Source organism: Rhinopithecus bieti, unplaced genomic scaffold (assembly GCF_001698545.2).
Source record: "Rhinopithecus bieti isolate Rb0 unplaced genomic scaffold, ASM169854v2 scaffold_8309, whole genome shotgun sequence".
Lineage (NCBI taxonomy): Eukaryota > Metazoa > Chordata > Mammalia > Primates > Cercopithecidae > Rhinopithecus > Rhinopithecus bieti.
Genome location: NW_016805935.1, coordinates 924,262 through 947,032, shown reverse-complemented (window position 1 = coordinate 947,032; position 22,771 = coordinate 924,262). Strand labels below are relative to the sequence as shown.

The 22,771-nt window shown below is 42.1% G+C and overlaps 1 protein-coding gene across 1 annotated transcript in view; it reads right to left on the bottom strand.

Moving 5' to 3' along the window:
* KIF13A (kinesin family member 13A) overlaps positions 1-22,771 on the bottom strand; it is a gene marked incomplete at its 5' end in the record, with an annotated part of 231,233 nt that overhangs the window by 50,359 nt on the left and 158,103 nt on the right. Inside the window, 6 exons of the mRNA XM_017874247.1 lie at positions 5,351-5,564; positions 13,791-13,957; positions 14,061-14,147; positions 16,245-16,375; positions 19,139-19,273; positions 22,045-22,155. Coding sequence (XP_017729736.1) covers positions 5,351-5,564; positions 13,791-13,957; positions 14,061-14,147; positions 16,245-16,375; positions 19,139-19,273; positions 22,045-22,155 — 845 coding nt within the window. The remainder of the gene's footprint in view (positions 1-5,350; positions 5,565-13,790; positions 13,958-14,060; positions 14,148-16,244; positions 16,376-19,138; positions 19,274-22,044; positions 22,156-22,771) is intronic.

The following is a 22,771-nucleotide window of genomic DNA, read 5'->3' as shown; positions in this document are numbered from 1 at the left end:
TAGGAGATAGAAAACAAACAAATAACTATTACTACATAATCCTAATGTTTCCTATTGTTGAATGAAACTGTTCTTTAATTTACTATTACGATTTAATGTTTCCACAAGTTTATATCTTGTTTCATACTACATTCTAAGTGTACAAAAAGAATAAATGACATCTGCGGCTTTCTTTGTAATTCTCACCAAAATTAAATATACTTGATTCTAAACCCATCAATATTAATGTAGGTAAGAGTCCTTCATTATTTCACAACCCATCAACATTTACTTAGGTAAGAGTTCTAGCTTCTTATATAATCACATACAATTAATGACATCTTAATTTTATCCAGTGAAACCTGACAAAAATCAATAATGCAACTATTCTTATGTCTTTGAATGACATTCCCAAAATAGATCTTTATCCTCTTTTTTTTTCTTCCTTCCTTCCTTCTTTCTCTCCCTCCCTTTTCCTTTCTTTCCTTCTCTCTCTCTCTCTTTTTCTTGGAGATAGGGTCTCCCTATGTTGCCCAGGCTGGAGTGCAGTGGCTATTCAGAGGCGTGATCACAGTGCACTACAGCTTCAAACTCCTGGGCTCAAGTGATCCTGCTGCCTCAGCCTCTGGAGTAGCTGAGACTATAGGCTTGGGCCACTGTACCCGGCCTCTACACTTTTCTTTTCTTTTTCTTTAAGCCCCAAAGAAAAGCAATCTGGAATTAAGGGAAATGAAAAAAATATTTTAAACTATTTAACTGAAAAACACGACGACACTTTTATACTATCAGATACTTTTGTTTTTTAAAATGTAAACATTTTGACTTATTTTGGGTTCAGGGGTACATGTGCACGTTTGTTATACAGGTAAACTCATGACTAAGGGGTTTGATGTATGGATTATTTCATTACCCTGGTAGTAAGCATAGTACTTGACAGTTTTGTTTTCTTTCTTTCTTTTTTTCCTGAGCCTCTCCCTCCTCCTCCCACAGGCCCCAGTGTCTGTTGTTCCCCTCTTTCTGTAAATCAGTTCCCATGATTTAGCTCTCACTTATTAGTGAGAACACATGGTATCTGGTTTTCTGTTCCTGCATTTGTTTTCTAAGATTAATGGCCTCCAGTTCCATCTTGTTCTTTTTCATGGCTGTTCTTTCATGGCCATGTTCTTTTTCATGGCCGCGTAGTATTCCATGCTATATATGTACCACATTTTCTTTATCCAGTCTATCACTGGACATTCAGGTTAATCCCATGTCTTTCCTACTGTGAATAGTGCTGCAATGAATACACATGTATATGTGTCTTTACGGTAGAACAACTTATATTTCTTTGGGTATATACCCAGTAGTGAGATAGCTGGGTGAAATGATAGATCTGTTTTTAGCTCTTTGAAAAATCGCCACATTGCTTTCCACAATGGTTGAATTAATTTACACTCTCACCAACAGCGTATAAGGGTTCCCTTTTCTTTGCAACTTTGCCAGAATCTGTTATTTTCTGACTTTTTAATAATAGCCATTCTGACTGGTGTGAGATGGTATCTCATTGTGGTTTCGATTTGCATTTCCCTAATCATTAGTGATAATGAACACTTTTTAATATGCTTTGTTGGCCACATGTATGTCTTCTTTTGAAGACACTTTTGTTTTTATCTTTTATATTGTTTAGTAAATAGAAAGGATATCAATGGGTACAATTATACCAGTTACCCTTAAACAGCTAGCTGTTGCTTGGCGTAAAGCCACTAGCTCATAGTAAATGTGTAAAAGGTAGCTCTTCAGAAAAAGGACCATCTGATAACCTTTTTCTGTTTCTTCCAGGCACAATAAAGTATAACAAGTAATGTAATACCTGGTGCCGTGGCTCATGCCTATAATCCCAGCACTTTGGGAGGCTGAGGCGGGTGGATCACCTGAGGTCAGGGGTTCGAGACCAGCCTGGCCAACTTGGTGAAACCCTGTCTCTACCAAAAATACAAAATTAGCCAGGTGTGGTGGTGAACACCTGTAATCCCAGCTACTCAGGAGGCTGAGGCAGGAGAATAGCTTGAACCTGGGAGGCGGAGGTTGTACTGAGCAGAGATCATGCCATTGCACTCAAGCCTGGGTGACAAGAGCGAAACTCCATCTCAGAAAAAAGAGTAACATAAATATGATAAATCTTCCTATTTCAGTACACAGACGGATGAGTGGGTAGCTCCTGGGGAAAATATAATTGACTCCCTTCTCTTTATTTAACATTAACAAGTGCATGACTGCTGCAAGCCTTTCACTGCAGGGCAGGGTTCCCTTTTCTCCTCTTGGGAGTCACCTTCCCCGGGTGTGGCCTGTGTTCTGTAGCTCATTGCTAGTGAGAGATGCAGTGTGTGTGTGTGAGTTACAGGAAGAGCTCTTGAGTCAGACTGCCACGGCTCTGATCCCATCGCCCAATTTACCAGCAAACTGACCATCTGGGTAAATCATTTAACCTCTCAGCCTCAGTTTCCTTATGTGTAAAGGCAGTAGCAGTTGTGAGGATTAGAGGTTAGAGGAATACAGGAACAGCAATTAGTACCTGGCACATGGTATAAAATGGTCTATAGATATAAGGTGTTGCTGTGTTGCTTTTTATTTTTGGAGACACAGTCTTGCTTTGTCACCCAGGCTAGAGTGCAGTGGTGCGATCTCAGATCACTGCAACCTCCGCCTCCTGGATTCAAGCAATTCTTCTGCCTCAACCTCCCGAGTAGCTGGGATTATAGGCGCCTGCCACTACATCCAGCTAATTTTTGTATTTTTAGTAGAGACAGGGTTTCACCATCTTGGCCAGGCTGGTCTTGAACTCCTGATGTCATGATCCACCCGCCTCAGCCTCCCAAACTGCTGGGATCACAGGCGTGAGCCACTGTGCCTGGCCAGGTGCTGCTTTTATTACTACTATTAGTTATCATCATAACACAGGTGTTATTAGGAGACTGCAGACAGACCTGGGTTCAAACTCTGGTTTTTTCACTTACTAGATGGTTGATTAAGGCAGGATATTTAAACTGACCGCCTGACCTCTAAGACAGGGATAATAGTTCCTGTGGCATACTGCTGCTGGGATGTTAATAAAATGCCTGGACTACGGCAAGAACACAACAGAAGTCTTCAATAACCTATTGTCCTTATTATGGCAGTCATGATTATTATTATTACCATTTCCTCTACTGTAGGGTCCAGCCCTACTGGGGTCTGTGGATTTTTCTCCTCATGTGTGGAGATGAGAGATCGTAGAAATAAAGACACAAGACAAAGAGACAGAAGAAAAGACAGCTGGGCCCGGGGGGCCACTACCACCTAGACACAGAGACCGGTAGAGGCCCCGAATGCCTGGCTGTGCTGTTACTTATTGGATTTGGATACAAGACAAGCGGGCAGGGTAAGGAGTGTGAGCCATCTCCAATGATAGGCAAGTTCACGCAAGTCATATGTCCACTGGACGGGGGTCCTTCCCTGTTTGGAGGCCGAGGCAGAGAGAGAGAGAGGACAGCTTACGCCATTATTTCTTCTATGTATTTCAAATACTTTTAGTACTTTCACTAATTGTGTTACTACTATCTAGAAGGCAGAGCAGGTGTACAGGGTGGAACATGAAAGTAGACCAGGAGCGTGACCACTGAAGCACAGCATCACAGGGAGACGGTTAGGCCTCCGGATGGCTGCGGGCAGGTCTGACTGATGTCAGGCCTTCTACAAGAGGTGGTGGAGCAGAGTCTTCTCTAACTCTCCTGGGGAAAGGGAGACTCCTTTTCCCGGTCTGCTAAGTAACGAGTGCCTTCCCCAGGCACTGACACTACCGCTAGACCAAGGCCCGCTAGGTAACGGGCGCCTTCCCAGGCACTGGCATTACTGCTAGACCAGGGAGCCCTCTAGTGGACCTGTCCGGGCATAACAGAGGGCTCACACTCTTGTCTTCTGGTCACTTCTCACCTTGTCCCTGCAGCTCCTATCTCTGTATGGCCTCGTTTTTCCTAGGTTACAATTGTAGAACAAAGATTATTATAATATCGGAATAAAGAGTAATGCTACAAACTAATGATTAATGACACATATATAATCATATCTATAATCTATTTCTAGTGTAACTATACTTATTCAATATATTTTATTACACTGGAACAGCTTGTGCCCTCGGTCTCTTGCCTTGGCACCTGGGTGACTTGCCGCCCACACTCCACAACTCTCTCCTTTGAGAGTTCTGATATAAATATTTTAAAGTCATAAATCTTTTATTTTAGTCAGGTTCTTTTTTGTTTTTGTTTTTGAGACAAAGTCTCACTCTTGTCATCCAGGCTGGAGTGCAATGGTGTAATCTTGGCTCACTGTAACCTTCCCTTCCTGGGTTCAAGTGATTCTCCTGCCTCAGCCTCCCGAGTAGCTGGGATTACAGGCGCCTGCCAGCATGCCCAGCTAATTTTATATTTTAGTAGAGACAGGGTTTCACCATGTTGGCCAGGTTGGTCTTGAACTCCTGACCTCAGGCGATCCACCCGCCGTGGCCTCCCAAAGTGTTGGGATTACGGGCGTGAGGCACCGCGCCCAGCCTGAGTCAGGTCAGGTTCTTTCTCTGTCACCCAGGCTGGAGTGTGGTGGCACGATCGCAGCTCACTGAAGCCTTGATCTCTGGGGCTCAAGTGACCCTCCTACCTCAGCCTCCCAAGGAGCTGGGATTATAGGCACGAGCCACCATGCCTGGCTAATTTTTTATTTTTTTGTAGAGACAAGGTCTCGCTATGTTGTCCAGGCTGGTCTTAAACTCCTGGGCTCAAGCAATCCTCCCAGTGACCTTACAGGCATGCACCACCACACCTGGCTAATTTTTATTTTTTGTAGAGACAAGGTTTCACTATGTTGCCTAGGCTGGTTTCAAACTCCTGGGCTCAAGTGATCCTCCTGCCTCAGCCTCCCCAAAGTGCTAGGATTACAGGTGTGAGCCATTGCACCCAGCCATAAATCTTAAACTTTCACATTTAGTAGATTAATCAGCACTGAAGTTGTATTTAAATAGATTCAAAAGCATAGGAAATAAGAAAAAAATGCTTTTGTGTTAAAGAAATTATTCAAACTTTCTAAATTTCAATACATACCTGTATAACCCTTGCAACCTGGCACCATTTTTACTGAAGGGTAAAGGGTTGTGAGGGTAGGAGGGGTCTTTAACAGCTAACATTATAGTAAACATACTTAGGGTGGGCAATATTTGTGAAAGGAAAAGCTAATAGGCAATAAGTCAGATGTGGGATTAAGAGTTCTCTCATTGCTAGGTTTGTCCCTGACATGTCTCACAAACCCCTCCCTCAAAGCCCACGGCCTTGGGGCCTTGACTCTGGGCTGCCTGCATTGCAGTTCTTACCTCTCTTCTGCCCACTGGGTCACCTTCTGCTGTGCTGTCTGGCTGCTGTAGGCCAGGCGGTCAGGGCCGCTGCTCTGTGGCTGCCTGTCGGGGGAGAGCTGCTGGCGGAGTTGCTCCAGTTCCCGCTCATACATGAGCCGCTGCTCCTCCAGGGCACTTCTCTTTTCTTCTAGGTATTGTTTCTCCAGGACCTGAACCACGTTTTGAACTGGGTCTAGTGAGCCAAGAGACAAGGCAAGGTGTCTTAGTGGCGGCTAAAACAAGCATTCATCCCAAGCACTGCAGCCCATGGGGGCTTCCTCTAGCAAGGAGCCTAGCCAGTTAACACACTTTATGTGAGAGGCCTGAGGGGCCACATCAGGGAAATCCTCTCAAATTCTTTGTTACTGACATTGCAGATAAATGCCCTTTATGTGCATACATTCTCCACATCCTCTATGTTACTTTCTTCAATTTGATGAGCTCATCCTAACGTTTAGATAAATCATTAATCTACTACCAAGAGATGGAGGACGAGAGGGGAATGTGATCTTATCCACTGGGAAGAAAAACTTCATGAAATCTAGGACCACTCCAAACACAGAAGCACATAAGATTTGATCTTTCTTTATGGTAATTCATTTCTATGTCCATTTAATATCAGTTTTGGTATATGACAAAGATTTATGACTTTCACCACAAATCTTATTACTCTTGAATTTCTCTAAGGTGGGAGGAAACTTACAGATCACAGCATATGTTTGGAAATATTGGTTAAGGATATGGTCTGGCAATTTCTCAGACTAGTATCTAAAAGGACAATTCACTTGCAAAAATAATAAAAACCTGTTTCTAACATCTCACGTGTACAGATACAGAGCTCACCACCATGCACGTGGGTGAATAGGTATAGATGTACTAACAGACCCTGCTCCAATGAGCTACCCTGATGGCTGTGGTGTAGGTAAATCCTAATGGGCTGGGCAGGACATCGACTTGGTAATGACCAGTGAGCTGGATGCTGTGGAGAAAGACCAAGGCTCTGGTCACATGCACAAGAGGAGAAAGTTACCAACATCGCTAAGTGAGGACAGTGTAGGGAAGGAGAATGTTAGACAATCTCAATAGTAGAACAAGAAAATCATCACCACAGTTAATATTTCCCAGAACTATATTAGACTGAGAAATGCATTCTCAGACCAGCCTGGGACATGATTTCCTCCTTGTACATTCACACATTTGCCTGCTATTCAGTGCCATTTATGCTGTATCCCCACACACTGGCACTCGGTTTAATTTCCAGAAAAGAAGCTGAAAATTAAAGTGACTCAGGAGGAATTTTTATATCACCTGATTGCTATTGACTGATTTTTCCAAGATACCCTATCAACTTGCAAAATACACATGTAAATTGTACTAATTTTCTATATTAGTAGCAAGAGAAAAAGATAACACGTTAGCTTCAAAAAATAAAGTTAAATAATTCAAAACAAAAAGAACCAATTTTTTAAAAATCACAAGAAAAGCTCAGTATAGGTGAGTTGTTTTAATACAAATGACAACCACAATGGCAACAATAACCCTACTAGCTCCTGGCTACATCTCAGGTAGAGGCTCTATCTGCATTGCATGCATCACCTCATGAAAGCTTTGCAACAAGCCTAAGTGTGGATACATCCCGATTTTAAAAATAAGGAAACTGGAGCTCATAAAGGCTAAATAGCTGATTTACATCACGTAGCTACAAAGTGACAGGGTCAGGTTTTGAACTCAGATAACTAATTGGCTGGGGTAGGACATTCACTTGGTAATAAACTGATGATGTATTCTTACCTCCAATGTTTTGCTTACAATTAGTATTTTGCAAAGGAGTGATACTTTTTAAAAAGATAGTTTTATTGATATAAAATTCTAAAATTCAGCATTTTTTTCAAAGCAAAATAGTTTTCTTTGTAGAGTCCTGAAATGAGTCCCTAAAATATATCACTTAAAAAGCTGATGGAAAACAAACCGGGGGACGGGCGTGTTGGCTCACGCCTGTAATCCCAGCACTTCGAGAGGCTGCGGTGGCCGATCACTTGAGGTCAGGAGTTCAAGATTTGCCTGGCCAACATGGTGAAACCCTGTCTCTACTAAAAACTAGCTGGGCATGGTGGCATGTGCCTATAGTCCCAGCTACTTGGGAGGCTGAGGCAGGAGAACTGCTTGAACCCAGAGGTGGAGGTTGCAGTGAGCTGAGATCGTGCCATTGCACTCCAGCCTGGGCGACAGAGTGAGACTCCATCCCCCACCCAAAAAAATAAAAAATTAAAAATAAATAAATAAATATAATAAAAAATAAACAAACTGGGTGAAAAAAACCCAAACCAAAAAGCAAAAAATCTTATGCAAAGGTAGATCCTGGGTGGGTAAAACATTATCTATATAATAATAACCTATGTATTCCTAAGCATCAGAACTTCTGACAAAGTCCTATAACTTCTAAAAAAAATATGAGAAATATGGTACAATTTTTTGAGGGCATCTGAAGACATTTTAAATGTAAGCTCTAGAGAAGAAAAATTCTCTCAGAATTAAAAAATATATATACACATATTTCTCAAACAGTATACAGGCTCTGGGCTTAAAAAAGAAAGGACAGGGTGCTATAGTACTTGCTGTCCATTTATATTTAGATAGAGCCCAACTGTCCTAACAGCGTTTATAAATCTTTTTCAGAGAAACTGGAAAACACACCATTTTATAAAATTGCATTATAGGGTTTTTGCTACGAGATTCTGAATAAGATACATAATCCACATTTCCATTGTTAGTCAGTAGTGCAGAAACACACATGATCCCAAATGACTGAGGCAGAGGGGATCTCACCCCAAGGTTCCATGCTGACACAGGCCACGTGAGTGAGGCTGTCGAAAACTGCACCAGCAGCTGTCATGACACAGCACTACCACTACTCACCAGGCGTGACGAGTGGCCACAGATCGAAGTGCAAATACAGAAGAGAGAGCAACTCAACGCGTTCTTCCTCTGAGACTCCCACAGTAGAGTCTTGCAAGTCCCGTTCCTGGAACTCCCAGATCTGCCCTCATCACACACAGCTATGGTGGAGGTCTAGGGGCTGGGTTTTTGTTTCGCCTCTGATCCCTAACATTAGTCTGGAAACACCTTTCTCATGGACATGTTTGATGACATTTTCTTTTCAAATCAATTAACCAGTTTCAAGTCTTTACTCCTACAAGCAGCATATTTTAAAACAGACCATCCAGATGAGCAAGTCGATCTGACTCTATGTTGTGGCTCAGGACAGAAGCCAAAGATTATTTGGCCCTTTCTCAAAATACCAACCAAATATTGAGAGATGGTCCACAGGTTTATTTTTCCTATCACTTTCCTTCTCTTGAACAAACTGTTTTAAATACTGAGCCAGGTGCCCAAAGCCAAGATCTCAAAGAGGTAAGTATTTTAGGAAAAAAGAAAGGACCACATTTAGTCTGGGCATAGCACTTTCTCGTCCTCATTAGTTTTGTCTTTACTTAGTAGGTAACTATGCAATGAGCTCAAACCGACCCATCATTCCAAGGATGGAAAGGAGAAAACGGCAGTGGTAGTGGTGCCAGTAGCAGGGTATTTATATGAGAAACAGAATTAGAATTAATCCACAAACAAAATGTCTAAAAAACTGAACTGAGGGGAAATAGATCTTTGGAGAAAAAAAGAACTATCTGATTCCAGATGGAACAAACTGGCACTATGTATGACCCTTTGTCAGCCCCTTAATTGTTCTTTATTTTTTTAAATGTTTTATAGAGATGAAGTCTCACTATGTTGCCCAGGCTGGTCTCAAACTCCTGGCCTCAAGCAATCCTCCCATGTTGGCTTCCCAAAGTGCTGGGATTACAGGAGACAGCCATTGCGCTTGGCAAAGTTGCTCTTTCTTTAGAGTTGCCATTGACATTGAAAAAAGAGATGATTCTTATTTTGTCTGATTCCAATTTCAAACCCTTGTGAAGAAGGCATTATTGTCCACAAATACTAGGTTTCTTTTTATTTTTAATTCAAATGAATTGGGTTTTAGATAAGTATTTACTCTAGAAACTAAAAAATACATTATTCTTACCTATTACTGGGATGTCGGTGAATATATATCTGCAAGTACTACTGACCTGAATTGCTTTGCTGTCAACAGCAATAAAGCCATCAATAACAGCAGTAATAACACCAATAATACTTTTCAGTGCTGTTGCAAGCATAGAGAAGAACAGCTGCTGTTAAAGTTGAACCAAAATCTGGGAGGCAAATGGAGTTGGGACATGGTGTGTGTGTATCTATGTGTTGGGGTGGGGGTGTTCATAATTGAAAAGGAACATTCCTCAATGAAGAATACAGGGCACCTTCATCAGCCAGAAAACTCCAGCTTCTTCCCAATCATGTTAGTTAGATTTTTGCCAAAGCATGGAGCATGAACATCAATCAACAGCACTGCTAAAAACCAGCCAAGCTCCCTCATGCCAATGCCAATCAGTTAAAAACCTTTATCCCAGTGTTTGTGGAGGACCTTCGTCTGAAACCACATGAGAGGGAAGAGGATCTTCAAATAAGACCACCAAGGGGATGACCACCAGGCAGACAGGCTTATTATCGGGAAGCCACCTAGCAGTAGAGGAGAATCACAGTGAACACTGTCCAGCCACCAGCATGGCAGCACTTGCATCAGAGACTGTGTGTATGCCCCAAAGGGAAGCTCCACTGGAACTGGGTAAAGGATGGGGTAAGGGGAAACATGACTTCCTTTTTTTTTTTTTTTTTTTTTTTTTTTTTTGAGATGAAGTCTTGCTCTGTCACCCAGGCTGAAGTGCAATGGCGCAATCTCACCTCTAACTGCAGCCTCCACCTCCCAGGTTCAAGTGATGCTCCTGTCTCAGCCTCCTGAATAGCTGAGACTACAGACACACATCACCACGCCTGGCTAAATTTTTGTATTTTTAAGACAGACTGGGATTCACCATGTTGGCTAGGCTGGTCTCGAACTCCTGACCTCAAGTGATCCATCCACCTCAGNTTTTTTTTTTTTTTGAGATGAAGTCTTGCTCTGTCACCCAGGCTGAAGTGCAATGGCGCAATCTCACCTCTAACTGCAGCCTCCACCTCCCAGGTTCAAGTGATGCTCCTGTCTCAGCCTCCTGAATAGCTGAGACTACAGACACACATCACCACGCCTGGCTAAATTTTGTATTTTTAAGACAGACTGGGATTCACCATGTTGGCTAGGCTGGTCTCGAACTCCTGACCTCAAGTGATCCATCCACCTCAGCCTCCCAAAGTGTTAAGATTATAAGTGTGAGCCACTGTGCCTGGCCATAAATATAACTTCTACATGGACAAAATCAACACTGGAGAGCAAGGCCTGATGTGGGATACAAAAGAATAACTCACATTACCACTGTGCACCAGGCCACTGATGACTCTAATTGGTTTGGCTGAGAGGATCAGAGGAATTAACAAATGCTTACTAAATACTCACTGGTTATTGAAGGAGTTAATTTATATATAAGAAGGTAGTAATTGATTAAAATAAGAAATCTATGATCTGGGATGGCTAAATGGTGAAACCAATACCACCCGTAAACTCTGCAGTTAGCGACTAGAGAGATGTCTAGATTCTGTAAAGTTAGCTGAAGCCATGAGCTCTCTCCAATGGGAGTTCTTCCACCTGGAGTTTAGAGTCTACATCCTCCTGGACACCCTGTGTTCACTCAGGCGTCCAAAAGATCACTCACAGGAGACTTGTTGCTCAGGCAGGTAGTCACATGACCCATTAATGTGATTCTGATGTCTGAATAGCACTTTGGAATGTCTTTGGGATTCCTCCCAATTGGTGGGGAAGTGGCAGAGTGGAATGAAGCTTGATTTCTAGCTATGGTCCACCCTGCACTGCAGGGCCCAAAGCCCCAGTGGCTAATCTTAACACTCTACTCTGTTTAAAGACAGAAATTGCCAAACTTTTCTCATAAAGTTGTTTATTTCCCACTTTTTTCTTTGTGGCTCTATCCTTTTTTTTTTTTTTTTTCCTTGGCAGACAGAATTTTGCTCTTGTGGCCCAGGCTGGAGTGCAATGGTGCAATCTCGGTTTGCTGCAACCTCTGCCTCCCAGGTTCAAGCGATTCTCCTGCCACAGCCTCCTGGATAGCAAGGATTATGGGCACCTGCCACCATGCCTAGCAAATTTTTTTTTTTTTTGTATTTTTAGTAGAGACGGGGTTTCACCATGTTGGCCAGGCTGGTCTTGAACTCCTGACCTCAGGTAAGCCACTTGCCTCAACCTCCCAAAGTGCTGGGATTACCGGCATGAGCCACCGCACCTGGCCTCTATACTCTATATAAATACATTATACTTGTTTTTCAGTCTGGCTTTTTCTCTGTCTCTCTCTCCACCCCACCCCTGCCCCTTCCTCCCTCCCTTTTTCCTCCCTTCCTTTCTTTCCTTTCTTTTTTTGAAACAGACTCGTGCTCTGTTGCTCAGGCTGGAGAGTAGTGGTGTGAACTCGGCTCACTGCAACCTCCGCCTCTCAGGTTCAAGTGGTTCTCGTGCTTCAGCCTCCCGAGTAGCTAGGATTTCAGGCATGCACCACCACGCCTGACTAATTTGTGTGTTTTTAGTAGAGACAGGGTTTCTCCATGTTAGCCAGGCTGGTCTTGAACTCCTGGCCTCAAGTAATCTGCCTGCCTCAGCCTCCCAAAGCACTGGGATTACAGGTTCGCACCACCATGTCTGGCAAATTTCTTTATTTTTAGTTGAGATGGGGTTTCACTATGTTGCCCAGACTGGTCTCCAAGTCCTGGCCTCAAGCGATCTGCCTGTCTTGGCCTCTTAAAGTGGTGGGATTACAGATGTGAGCCACCATGCCTGGCCTTTAACTTGTATTTCTTTCTTTTTTTTTTTTTTTTGATAAGGAGTCTCATTTTGTCACCCAGGCTGGAGTGCAGTGATGCGATCTTGGCTCAACCTCTGCCTCTTGGATTCAAGCAATTCTCCTGCCTCAGCCTTCCAAGTAGCTGTGATTACAGCCATGTGCCACCATGCCTGGCTAACTTTTGTATTTTTTGTAGATACTAGGTTTTGCCATGTTGGTCAGGCTTGTCTCGAACTCCTGACCTCAGGTGATCCGCCCACCTTGGCCTCCCAAAGTGCTGAGATTACAGGTGTGAGTCACCACGCCCGGCCCTTTATTTCATTTTTATAATTAAAAAAAAGAGGCCCCTAGGCAAAAACTTCATAATCAGAAATCAATGAAAAGGCCAAAAACTTTATTCCTGCAACAGAATCCCCAATTTGATATGCCAGAGATCTGACTGATAATTCTCTCACCATATGCTTGCCTTGGCAGCACATACGCCAAAATTCTCTATGCTCAAATTCTTCCCAGATAGGCTCAAAGAGTAAAGTGAGAAAGCCACTGTTTAAGGGAAGAGCTCAACTGTGAAAAACAAAATGCTCTTCAAGCCCCCTGTCAGGTAGAGGCGGCCTATGGCCGTCAGGACCCTGGAGGTCCACCCTGGTTCAAGTTAGGGAACCTCAGGTGCCCCAAATCAAGTGAATGGGAAGGGGAGGTTGGACTGAGCCTACAAACTACCTTTCTCGGGTGCCCCTAAACAGCCTCAGTTTTATCCTCATAAAATCGTTCTAGTCCCAGAAATGTCATCTTCTGGTTGGTAACAGGAGAAAACTGCTGTCTGGCTTCTAAGTCCCAGTCATCAAGTCTAGTAATTAGAGACTGGGTGATGGGATAAGAAAGGGCACATTTATAAAACAGCAAAAAAGGAAAGAATTTGGTGTCTATTTTATTTAATGCAGGCAGGTGTGTATAGGCACAGAAGAAGAAAGAAAAGGTGAAGGAACACAGACTTTTAGATGTGAAACTTGGAGTATAAGTCAAACAAAGAGGCTATAAAGCATTTCATTTTCACTATCATTTTTGTAAAAGTGATCTGGGCTTATTAAATAAGTATCTTTGGGGTAAAATTTCCAATTGAGTTTATACTAAAATGCTGTGACTTTTATCTTTCCATTAGATTATATTTGAAATTCCTGAATTGATATTCTCTTGGGGGTTTTTACATTCTCAAGGATTCAGATATGACAGGCTCGATGATGAGAAATTTGGTAAGAAATTCTGTCAAAATCATTCAGTATTCCAGGCCCGTGGAAATGTTACCATAATTGTCTTGAGAATAAGAGGTCTCAATAACAGGACCATCCATATCCTGGTTGTAACTGAGGGAGAAGACCATCTCCCCCATATCTTGTCATCAGTTATTCACTGATGGCCTTTTAAAGAAATGAGCAGTGTTATGTGTTTAAAATGTGGAATGCGGAATGACACTTGATGCATGCTTATCCCTCACTCAGTGGTGTGAGGTGAGGAAATGTCCAAGGCGCTGGAATACAGCGTGAGGGTCTTACCATTACTATTCAGAGTTTTCATGATAACTTCCATCTGTGCAAATTCATAGTTATAGTCTGGTTCAGAGGAAGCCTCACTGGCTGCATCCACGTCATGCTCCGGCGGACCCGTTTCTTTTTCAAAGTCTTTCAACCAATCTCGACGTTTCCTCTTAGGTAAGTTTATTCTGTGGGGTTTTTCACCATTAGAGAAAATCAACTTGCTTTACACTTAAATAGATAACAGAAAAAACGTACACGAAAATATATTACAGAACACAAAGATGTTACCTAAAAAAGTGATTATTTCCCCATAGGATTCGGTCACCATGCCACAGCTGGGTGGTACTGCACACAAGGGTGCCGTTCACACAGGACCTGGGAGAACACGACGGAAAATACCAGGTGAATGGGAAGGAGCACAAAACCCTGCCCTGGTAGCTAAAGAGATAACTAGGGGAGCTTTCTCTTAATAAATGCATTCCAACTAATGCTTAAAGAAGGAAGAGCAGAATGTGTAACCACTATGAAAACACATGATCTAAGCCATGAGGACCAAGGGCTGCCAACACCCCTCAGAGAATGACAACCTGACATGATGCACTCCTGGAGACAGAAAGCACCACCCATGGCTATTCTTGTCAAAATTTGAGCTGAACCTGATCAAGCTTCCACATTTAAATGCCAATTTAGGAAATACAGAGAATAATGAAGGATGTGAAATGATGCCACGGGATGCAGTGAGCAAAATCCTGACTGTGGGAACCTCTAGGATCAACAGTGAGGTGACTTCAACAAATAAAATGCAAGGAAGAAGAGAGAAAGGCAGAGAGGGACAGGGATAAATAGACACACACACAGAGAGAAGAGAGGAAGAGGAAACCCATTTGTTAAAAGAGATCTAAGAGGAATACTATAAAACAATGGTAGGATCTTATCTGGATCTTAATTTCAAGAAACATCTGAAAAAGAACACTGATGAAAGAACTGGGGAAATCTCAGCACTGACTGGCTATATGATGATTAGTAAGGAAATATTATTAATTATTTTAGGTATGATGATATTGAAACTATAAGAATCTTCATCTTTTAGAGAGACATACTGAGATATTTACGGATATAATGTTATAAAATCTGGAATCTACTTTAAAATAATTTTTTTTTCTGGGCGTGGTGGTGGGCACCTGTAATCCCAACTACTTGGGAGGCTGAGGCAGGAGGTTTGCTTGAACCCAGAAGGCGGAGGTTGCAGTAAGCCAAGATCTTGCCACTGCACTCCAGCCTGGGCAACAGAGTGAGACTCTGTCTCGAAATAAATAAACAAACAAACAAACAAAAATAAATAATTAATTTTGTTTTCTTTTTGAGACACGGTCTCACTCTAGTTGTCCAGGATGGAGTGCAATGGCGCAATTATGACTCACTGCAGCCTCAACCTCCTGGGCTCAAGTGATCTTCCCACCTCAGCCTCCCGAGTAGCAGAGACTACAGGTGTGTACCACTACACCAGTTAATTTTTTGTATTTTTTGTAGAGTAGGGGGTTTTGCCATGTTGCTCAGGCTGATCTTGAACTCCCGGACTCAGGCAATATGCCCACCTCGGCCTCCCAAAGTGCTGGGATTACAGGTGTGAGCCACTCTTCCTGGCCTGCTTTAGGAAGGGGGAGGAGATATGAAAGGCATATAAATAACAAAATCGTCTATGAGGTGCTCATTTTAAAACTGGAGGATGGGTCCATGGGGTTCATTATATTATTCTCTCAATTTTTTTTTTTTTGAGACAGGGTCTCGATCTGTAACCTAGGTTAGGCTAGAGTGCAGTGCCATGACCATGGCTCACTGTAGCCTCGACATCCTGAGCTTGAGTGATCCTCCCACCTCAGCCTTGTAAGTAGCTGGGACTCCAGGAATTGAACACCATGCTCGGCTAATTTTTTTATTTATTTTCTGTAGCGATGGTGTCTCACTATAATGCCCAGGTTGGTCTTGAACTCCTGGGCTCAAGCAATACTCCTGCTTCAGCCTCTGAAAGTGCTGGGATTACAGGTGTGAGTCACCCTGCCGAGCCAATTTTCTGGTATTTAAAAACAAAACAAAACATTGGAGGTGGACGAGATAACTAAATAGTTAATTGAAGGTTATTTGCCAAAGGACTGTCAGGTAAAGTTTGATGAAAGAAAAGAAGTGTCATTTTGAGTTTTAATTTTCCAATAAGTTACTCTTTTCACTTACTCTCATTATTGGACTCCTGATCTTTACAGGGTTCTAAAGCTCTGTTATGGAATACGTGGAACTAGAACTCCCATACAAAAATAGTCACTCCTTCACAGTAATCACTCTCTACAATCAGAAGGCCAGGACCCGTGGAGGACCCAGTGTATCCTTAACTTTAATATAGCTGAAAGCAAACAGAAAGATGCAGCCTTCTCCTTCTGAAAATAAGGCACACAAGACACGTGAAGTTACTTTTCTTACCTTGCATTTTCTTTTGGAGTAAGAGTGACATCTCCATCAGACGCAATGTCAATCTCACAGTGCTCAGGCTGAATTCCTATGCCAAAAAGCTGGATATCTTGAGAAGTATCTGCACCCACCCTGGTGTGATCCTAGTAAAAGATTATTAAAGAAAAACTCACACTTATGAGTAACTCAGCAAAAATTTATCACAGTTTGAATAACTCATCAACTTATGCACAAAAATATTAAACGAATCCTGCCAGAGATGTTAAATATCTTAAGCATTAAAAGTAAAAAGCTTACCTTAATATGCCAAATTAAAAAATGTTTAAACACTACCAAAAAAAATCCCCAATTGACAATGATTAGTTGTTGTTTTTAACATAGGAAATTGGACTTGACAGTAGAATACTTTGAGTTTCAGTTTTGACTTGACCACGGGCAAGCCATTTCACTCTCTGAGCCTCAATTTCTTTGTTGGCAAAACCAAGATAATATTATCCATTTCACCTACTTACATTTCTTTTAGGATCATCTGAGTTAACAGTGAAAGTGTTTTGAAAACAGTTACATAAATTTAAGAACCATTAAAAAGCAGTTTCATTGAGAGTCATATTTTAAAATATCCAACTTTGAAAATGCTAAAAATGTTGGATTTCTAATACTGATATGACATAGAGCATGGCTGCCTGTGGGTCACACCATGAATAAACTTGTGGTTTTTTTTGTTTTGTTTTGTTTTGTTTTGTTTTGTTTTGTTTTGACATGCTGTCTCACTCTGTCACCCAGGCTGGAGAGCAGTGGTGCGATCTCAGCTCACTGCAACCTCCGCCTCCTGGGTTCAAGTGATTCTCTTGCCTCAGCCTCCCGAGTAGCTGGGATTACAGGTATGCGCCACCAGGTCCGGCTAGTTTTTATTTTTAGTACAGACAGGGGTTTCACCACGTTTGCCAGCCTGGTCTTGAACTCCTGGCTTCAAGTGATCCTCCCACCTTGGCCTCCCAAAGTTCTGGGATTACTGGCGTGAGACTGACAACATTTTAAACTACAAATATAAACATAAATCCTTAGCCCTCAGGGCTATGATATCATTACATGTCTCATAGACTCCGGAAAACTCGACCAATACATGTGTGATAAAATGAGAGAGCAAAGGCAAACGACGTGTTCACGTTTCTATTAAAGTGGTTTTGACTTCATAGGCCTCCTGAAAGGTTCTCAGAGACCCCAGATCACACTTTTAGAACCGCTTGCTTACACTGCAAAGTGAGAAACAGGACATCTGATTGACACGGATAGCATCCAATACAGTAAATACACCACACCTGGCCTCATGTGATTTTAAGTACCCGAACCTCAGACATATGAGGACTGTGACTATTGGTGATTCAGTCACTGCTTGTCCCATTTTTTTTTACTATTGCTCTTAAAATAGTTTAATAACTATAATACTACTTCCCTATTTGACAGAGAAAGTATAAGGATTGGTCTTTCAAAATTAAGATTTCAGAGACAATTCCTTACCCCTACTCATTGTCTAAATGAACAAATCCTAAGTTTGTTGGGGGATTCTCAATAACTCAGGGGCTATTTGTACCATATTTATGTCTCTAGGAAAAGTAGAAGGGAAAGGATCACAGAAGACTGAGGCTCCTTGCTTCAGTTTTGGCTTATTCTCCATTGCATTTTATATATTTACTAGGCAGATCAGAATCCTTAACAAGGTGCCTCACTGTTCACGAGTGGGCAATACCTCTGCATTTAGAGATTTAGGTGTGTGGACTGCATATGTAAGCTGCCTTCAAGTCCCCAGGTCCCCAGTCCTTGAAAGTTTGTTTCTATAACTCAGAAAGTGTATGTATGTGTGAGATTAAAAATGCCCTGATGGTTGGCTGAATGCCTTATGTCAGTCACGGTGTCCTAAATCCATGTCAATCAGATATCTTAATTTCTCACTTTGCAGAGTAGCAAGCAGTTCTAAAAATGTGATCTGAGAACCCCTGGGGTCTCTGAGAACCTTTCAGGAGGTCTATGAGGTCAAAACTACTTTAATAGAAACATGAACATGTTGTTTGCCTTTGCTCTCTCATTTTATCACGCATGTAATTGGTGGGGTTTTCCAGAGTCTCTGAGACATGTAATGATGTTACAGCCTTGAGGGCTAAGGGTTGTACCTTTATGTTTGTAGTTTAAAATGTTCTCAGTCTTAGCATCCAATACAGTAAACACAGATATAACCCAGATATATGAAAGTTCTTTGGAGTCCTTAATAGTTTTTAAGAGTGTAAATGGGTTCTGAAGTCAGAAAATTTGAGAACTGCTACAGTAAAAGCTATCCAACATAGCATGTCCTGCAACCACAGTGGCAACAGGGAGGCCCCATCCCACCTCTACACTTGAAGGGTGATTATGGGACCAAAAGTTATTTCCTGAGGATGTAGGTTTACAAGGGATAGACCTAGAAGAACACTGTTGTCCATTTAATCTAGGACGAGGGTCTGCTTTAGGCTTATGTTGATCTTGAGATCTTGGAATTACTCAGAAGCATAACTAAGAACCTCTAGAGCTTCTCGGGAGCTTTGTGGAAGAACACAGATATTCCCAGAATCCTCACCATCTCACACCTAGAGCCTTCTCATATAGCTAGGCATCACCTCCACACCTAGTGTTGCCCACTTGTGCCCCTCTGAGACTGGACTCACAGGAGATCAGCCCCAACTGCACAGCCCCAGATGATACAAAATAGCTGTTTTTCCTTCTTAGTGGGGATCTGAGGGTACTATCCATCTTAGTTTTATTGAGGGCTAAGCTGGATACAAAAAGCAACATCACAGAGACAGGCTTCCAGATTCAACTAGGAACTATACAGGAATGAATCTTGATTTCAACTATGTATTTACATGTTCTCCTACCTTTAGATAATAAACCAGAAGTTCATTAAGAGCAGGGTCTGCATTCAGATTGACTAAGTAGCATTTGTCATCCCCCACCTTGATACCAGACATCTCCAGGGAAATCCCCATGCTTTCAAGTTGTCGTTGTCTTTCCTGTGCACAAGAACAGACAAAAGAAGGAAACTCTATTTGTTGTTCTATTCATAAGATGTATCCACGGAAAGAGTAAGTCACTGTTTCTGGGGACAGTGTCAATGGGATTACACATGCTGCTCTGCTCAACCACATTAACAGAGAGCCTACAGTGCACGACATCTTGTGGCAGGCATGATAGGGGCACCAAGGATGAACCAGACACCATTTTGGCTCTTAAGGAGCTTAGAGTCTAGTAGAGGAGACAAGACCACATAACTAGAGCACAAAAGAGGAGAGTGTTGTGCTACTGGAAGGGTACAAAATGCCAGGGGCTTCCAAGAAGAGAGATCATGATGGGTTAAGAGACCAAGAAAGGCTGGAGAAAGAGAATATATTTGAGATAGTTCTTGAAGCATAAGAAGAATTTCAACAGAAATATAAGGATAGGGTGTTCTTGGGGCAGGGCATACGGAAGCACAGTAATGAAAGGTTCTGGACATACTAGACGATTTCAGGGGCCAAGAACCCCTGGCAAATATGGGAAAGCAGTGGGAGTTGAGGCTGGAAGAGAAGGTTGGGTCTCTACTGCGGAAAGTCTTGTATTCATTCATTCATTCATTCATTCATTCATTCATTCATTCAAGATATATTTATTAGAGTCTACAATGTAGTAGGTATTGATCTTGGGCTGGGAGTACAGCACTGAACCCAATAAAGTCCCATCTTTCATGACAAGTTATATTCTGGTGGGAGGAGACAGGCCATAAGAAAACAGTTAAGTCAATATAGTACACAGAATTTCCAGTGGTGTTAAGTACTATGGAGAAACATAAAGCAATGTTAAGCGGGGTAGTGAGGTAGTGAGTGAGGAGTAGGGGTATGTGTGGGTGTGAATGATATCTATAAGAAACATATTAGCAGAAGGCTGGACTGGGTTCCAGTAACTGCTGTTAAGCTACGTGATCGGGACGGTCCAATATTTCCAAATGATCAATAAGATTAAAAATGTTCGTGAAATATATAATGTAGAGAAATTCATAATGCACACAACTCCGAGAAATAGTACTTCCTTTATATTTTAACTTAAGTAAAGGTTAAAATATAAACATACAGCATTTTCTAACAAGCCCAAATAATCAAATATATTGAAAAAATTATGATATGCTATATGTTACAAATTCTCTGTCAATTAGGTAGCCTCTTGGGAAGCCAAGGCGGGTGGATCCCGAGGTCAGGAGTTCAAGACCAGCCTGGCCAATGTGGCGAATCCCTGTCTCTACTAAAAAAATACAAAAATTAGCCAGGTGTGGTAGCACACACCTATAGTCCTAGCTACTTGGGAGGCTGAGGCAGGAGAATAGCTTGAACCTGAGAGGCGGAGGTTGCAGTGAGCCAAGATTGCGCCACTACATTCCAGCCTGGGTGACAAAGCAAGGCTCCATCTCAATAAATAAATAAAACAAAATAAAATAAAATAAAATAAAAATCAGGTAGCCTCATGCTTTGCCAGGTGATCTAAAAATCACAAAACAAGGTTGGGCACAGTGGCTCACACCTGTAATCCTAGCACTTTGGGAGGCCAAGGTGAGCTCAGGGGTTTGAGGTCAGCCTGGGCAACACAGTGAAACCCCATCTCTACTCAAGTACAAAAATAATTAGCCAGGAGTGGTGGTGCAAACCTCTAGTCACAGTTACTCAGGAGGCTGAGGCAGAAGAATCACTTGTACCCAGGAGGTGGAGGTTGCAGTGAACCGAGATTGCGCCACTGCACTCCAGCCTGGGTGACAGAGTGAGACTCTGTCTGCAGGAAAAAAAAAAAAATTCATAAAACAGACTTTCGCTTAAATGTGACGAGCAGGAAATATGAATGACATTTTCTGTAACCATGCTTGTTCAATTTTAGTGCTATCTAACACGTCTAGCAAATACATGGGCCAAATTGTACGCTGATAAAAAGACATGACGTCAGTGTCTCAAAGTGATCTTTGCTGGGCCAGGCACAGTGGCTCACGCCTGTAACCCCACCACTCTGGGAGGCTGAGACCAGAGTGTATGAGACCAGTTGAGCTCAGGAGTTTGAGACCAGACCAGGCAACAAAATAAGACCCCAGCTCTACAAAAAAATAGATAAAATTAGCTGGGCATGGTAGCACATGCCTGTGGTCCCAGCTACTTTGGGGGCTGAGGCAGGAGAATCACTTGAGCCCAGGATGTTGAGGCTGCAAAAGAGCTATGATTGAGCTGCTGTACTCCAGCCTGGGTGACAGACGGAGACCCTGTCTCAACAACAACAACAAAAAAAAGTGATCTTTGCAATCTCTGGTTCAGCAGAAAAGGGCCCTTAGAAGACCTTCCGAGGCCGGGCGCAGTGGCTCATGCCTGTAATCCCAGCACTTTGGGAGGCTGAGGTGGGCAGATCACCTGAGGTCAGGAGTTTGAGACCAGCCTGGCCAACATGGTGAAACCGCATCTCTACTAAAAATATAAAAATGAGCCGGGCATGGTAGTAGGCACCTGTAATCCCGGCTACTGGGGAGGCTAAGGCATGTGAACTGCTTGAGCCCAGGAGGCGAAGGTTGCAGTGAGTCAAGATCATGCCACTGCACCCCAGCCTGGGCGACAGAGTGAGACTCCGCCAAAAAAAAAAAAAAAAAAAAAAAAAAATATTTACGAATATAAAAGAAACACAAAAAAAAAAAAAAGACTTTCTGAAGATGACAGGAAACTACACAGAAAAGACAATAAATGAAAAAGAATCCCAATATTTTAGGGCTAAATTATCAAGCTACCTGTGCGATCTCCTCTGTTTTCCTCAGCTTCTCTTCCCAAGTCACTGTTAGTTCTTTTATCAGCTTTTCAGACTCTTCGAGCTTCTCCTTCAGTTCTGGGGCCTTCATGGCCTTTAAAGTGAAACCAGAGATATCTGATGTTCAAAATTTTTCCATTATGTACAAGACAATCAGTTACTGTCCCTCTTAAGCAGTTATCAATAGTCTGTTGGAAAAAATTAAGTTATATGCTGTTGGGGTGGGTTTTTAACCTTTATTAATCAAACAAATGTAAGAGAACATGGCTGGCTCCCTGAAAAAGAAACACCAGTGTTGTGAAGGAAAATGAAACAAATCATTAGAGTCATTTTATCCATCATACTTAAATTTCACATTTAAAGCCCTAAAAGATGCTAACGTTCAACTTTGAAATAGATAAGCAGGAAAATATTACTTAAGCAGATTTCTTTTCAGTAAGACAGAGGTTAATACTCATCAACAATAAATGAATTCCAGTTAAATTAATCTGCAAGAAAAGGTAAAGACTTCTCATGTATTTTAAATTTTGAATCTGGGCCTTCAGACTACCTTTCTCCACTGATGGTCATACGTTTTGCTTATTTATCATTATCATTCACACAGAAGCAGCACAGCTGGCTAAAAGGGCAGTGGTTTCCCTTCTAGTTTGTTCAGGGAGAGTAACTAAGAGGTTTCAATACAGATATTTGCAGCTTAACAAAATTTTGAG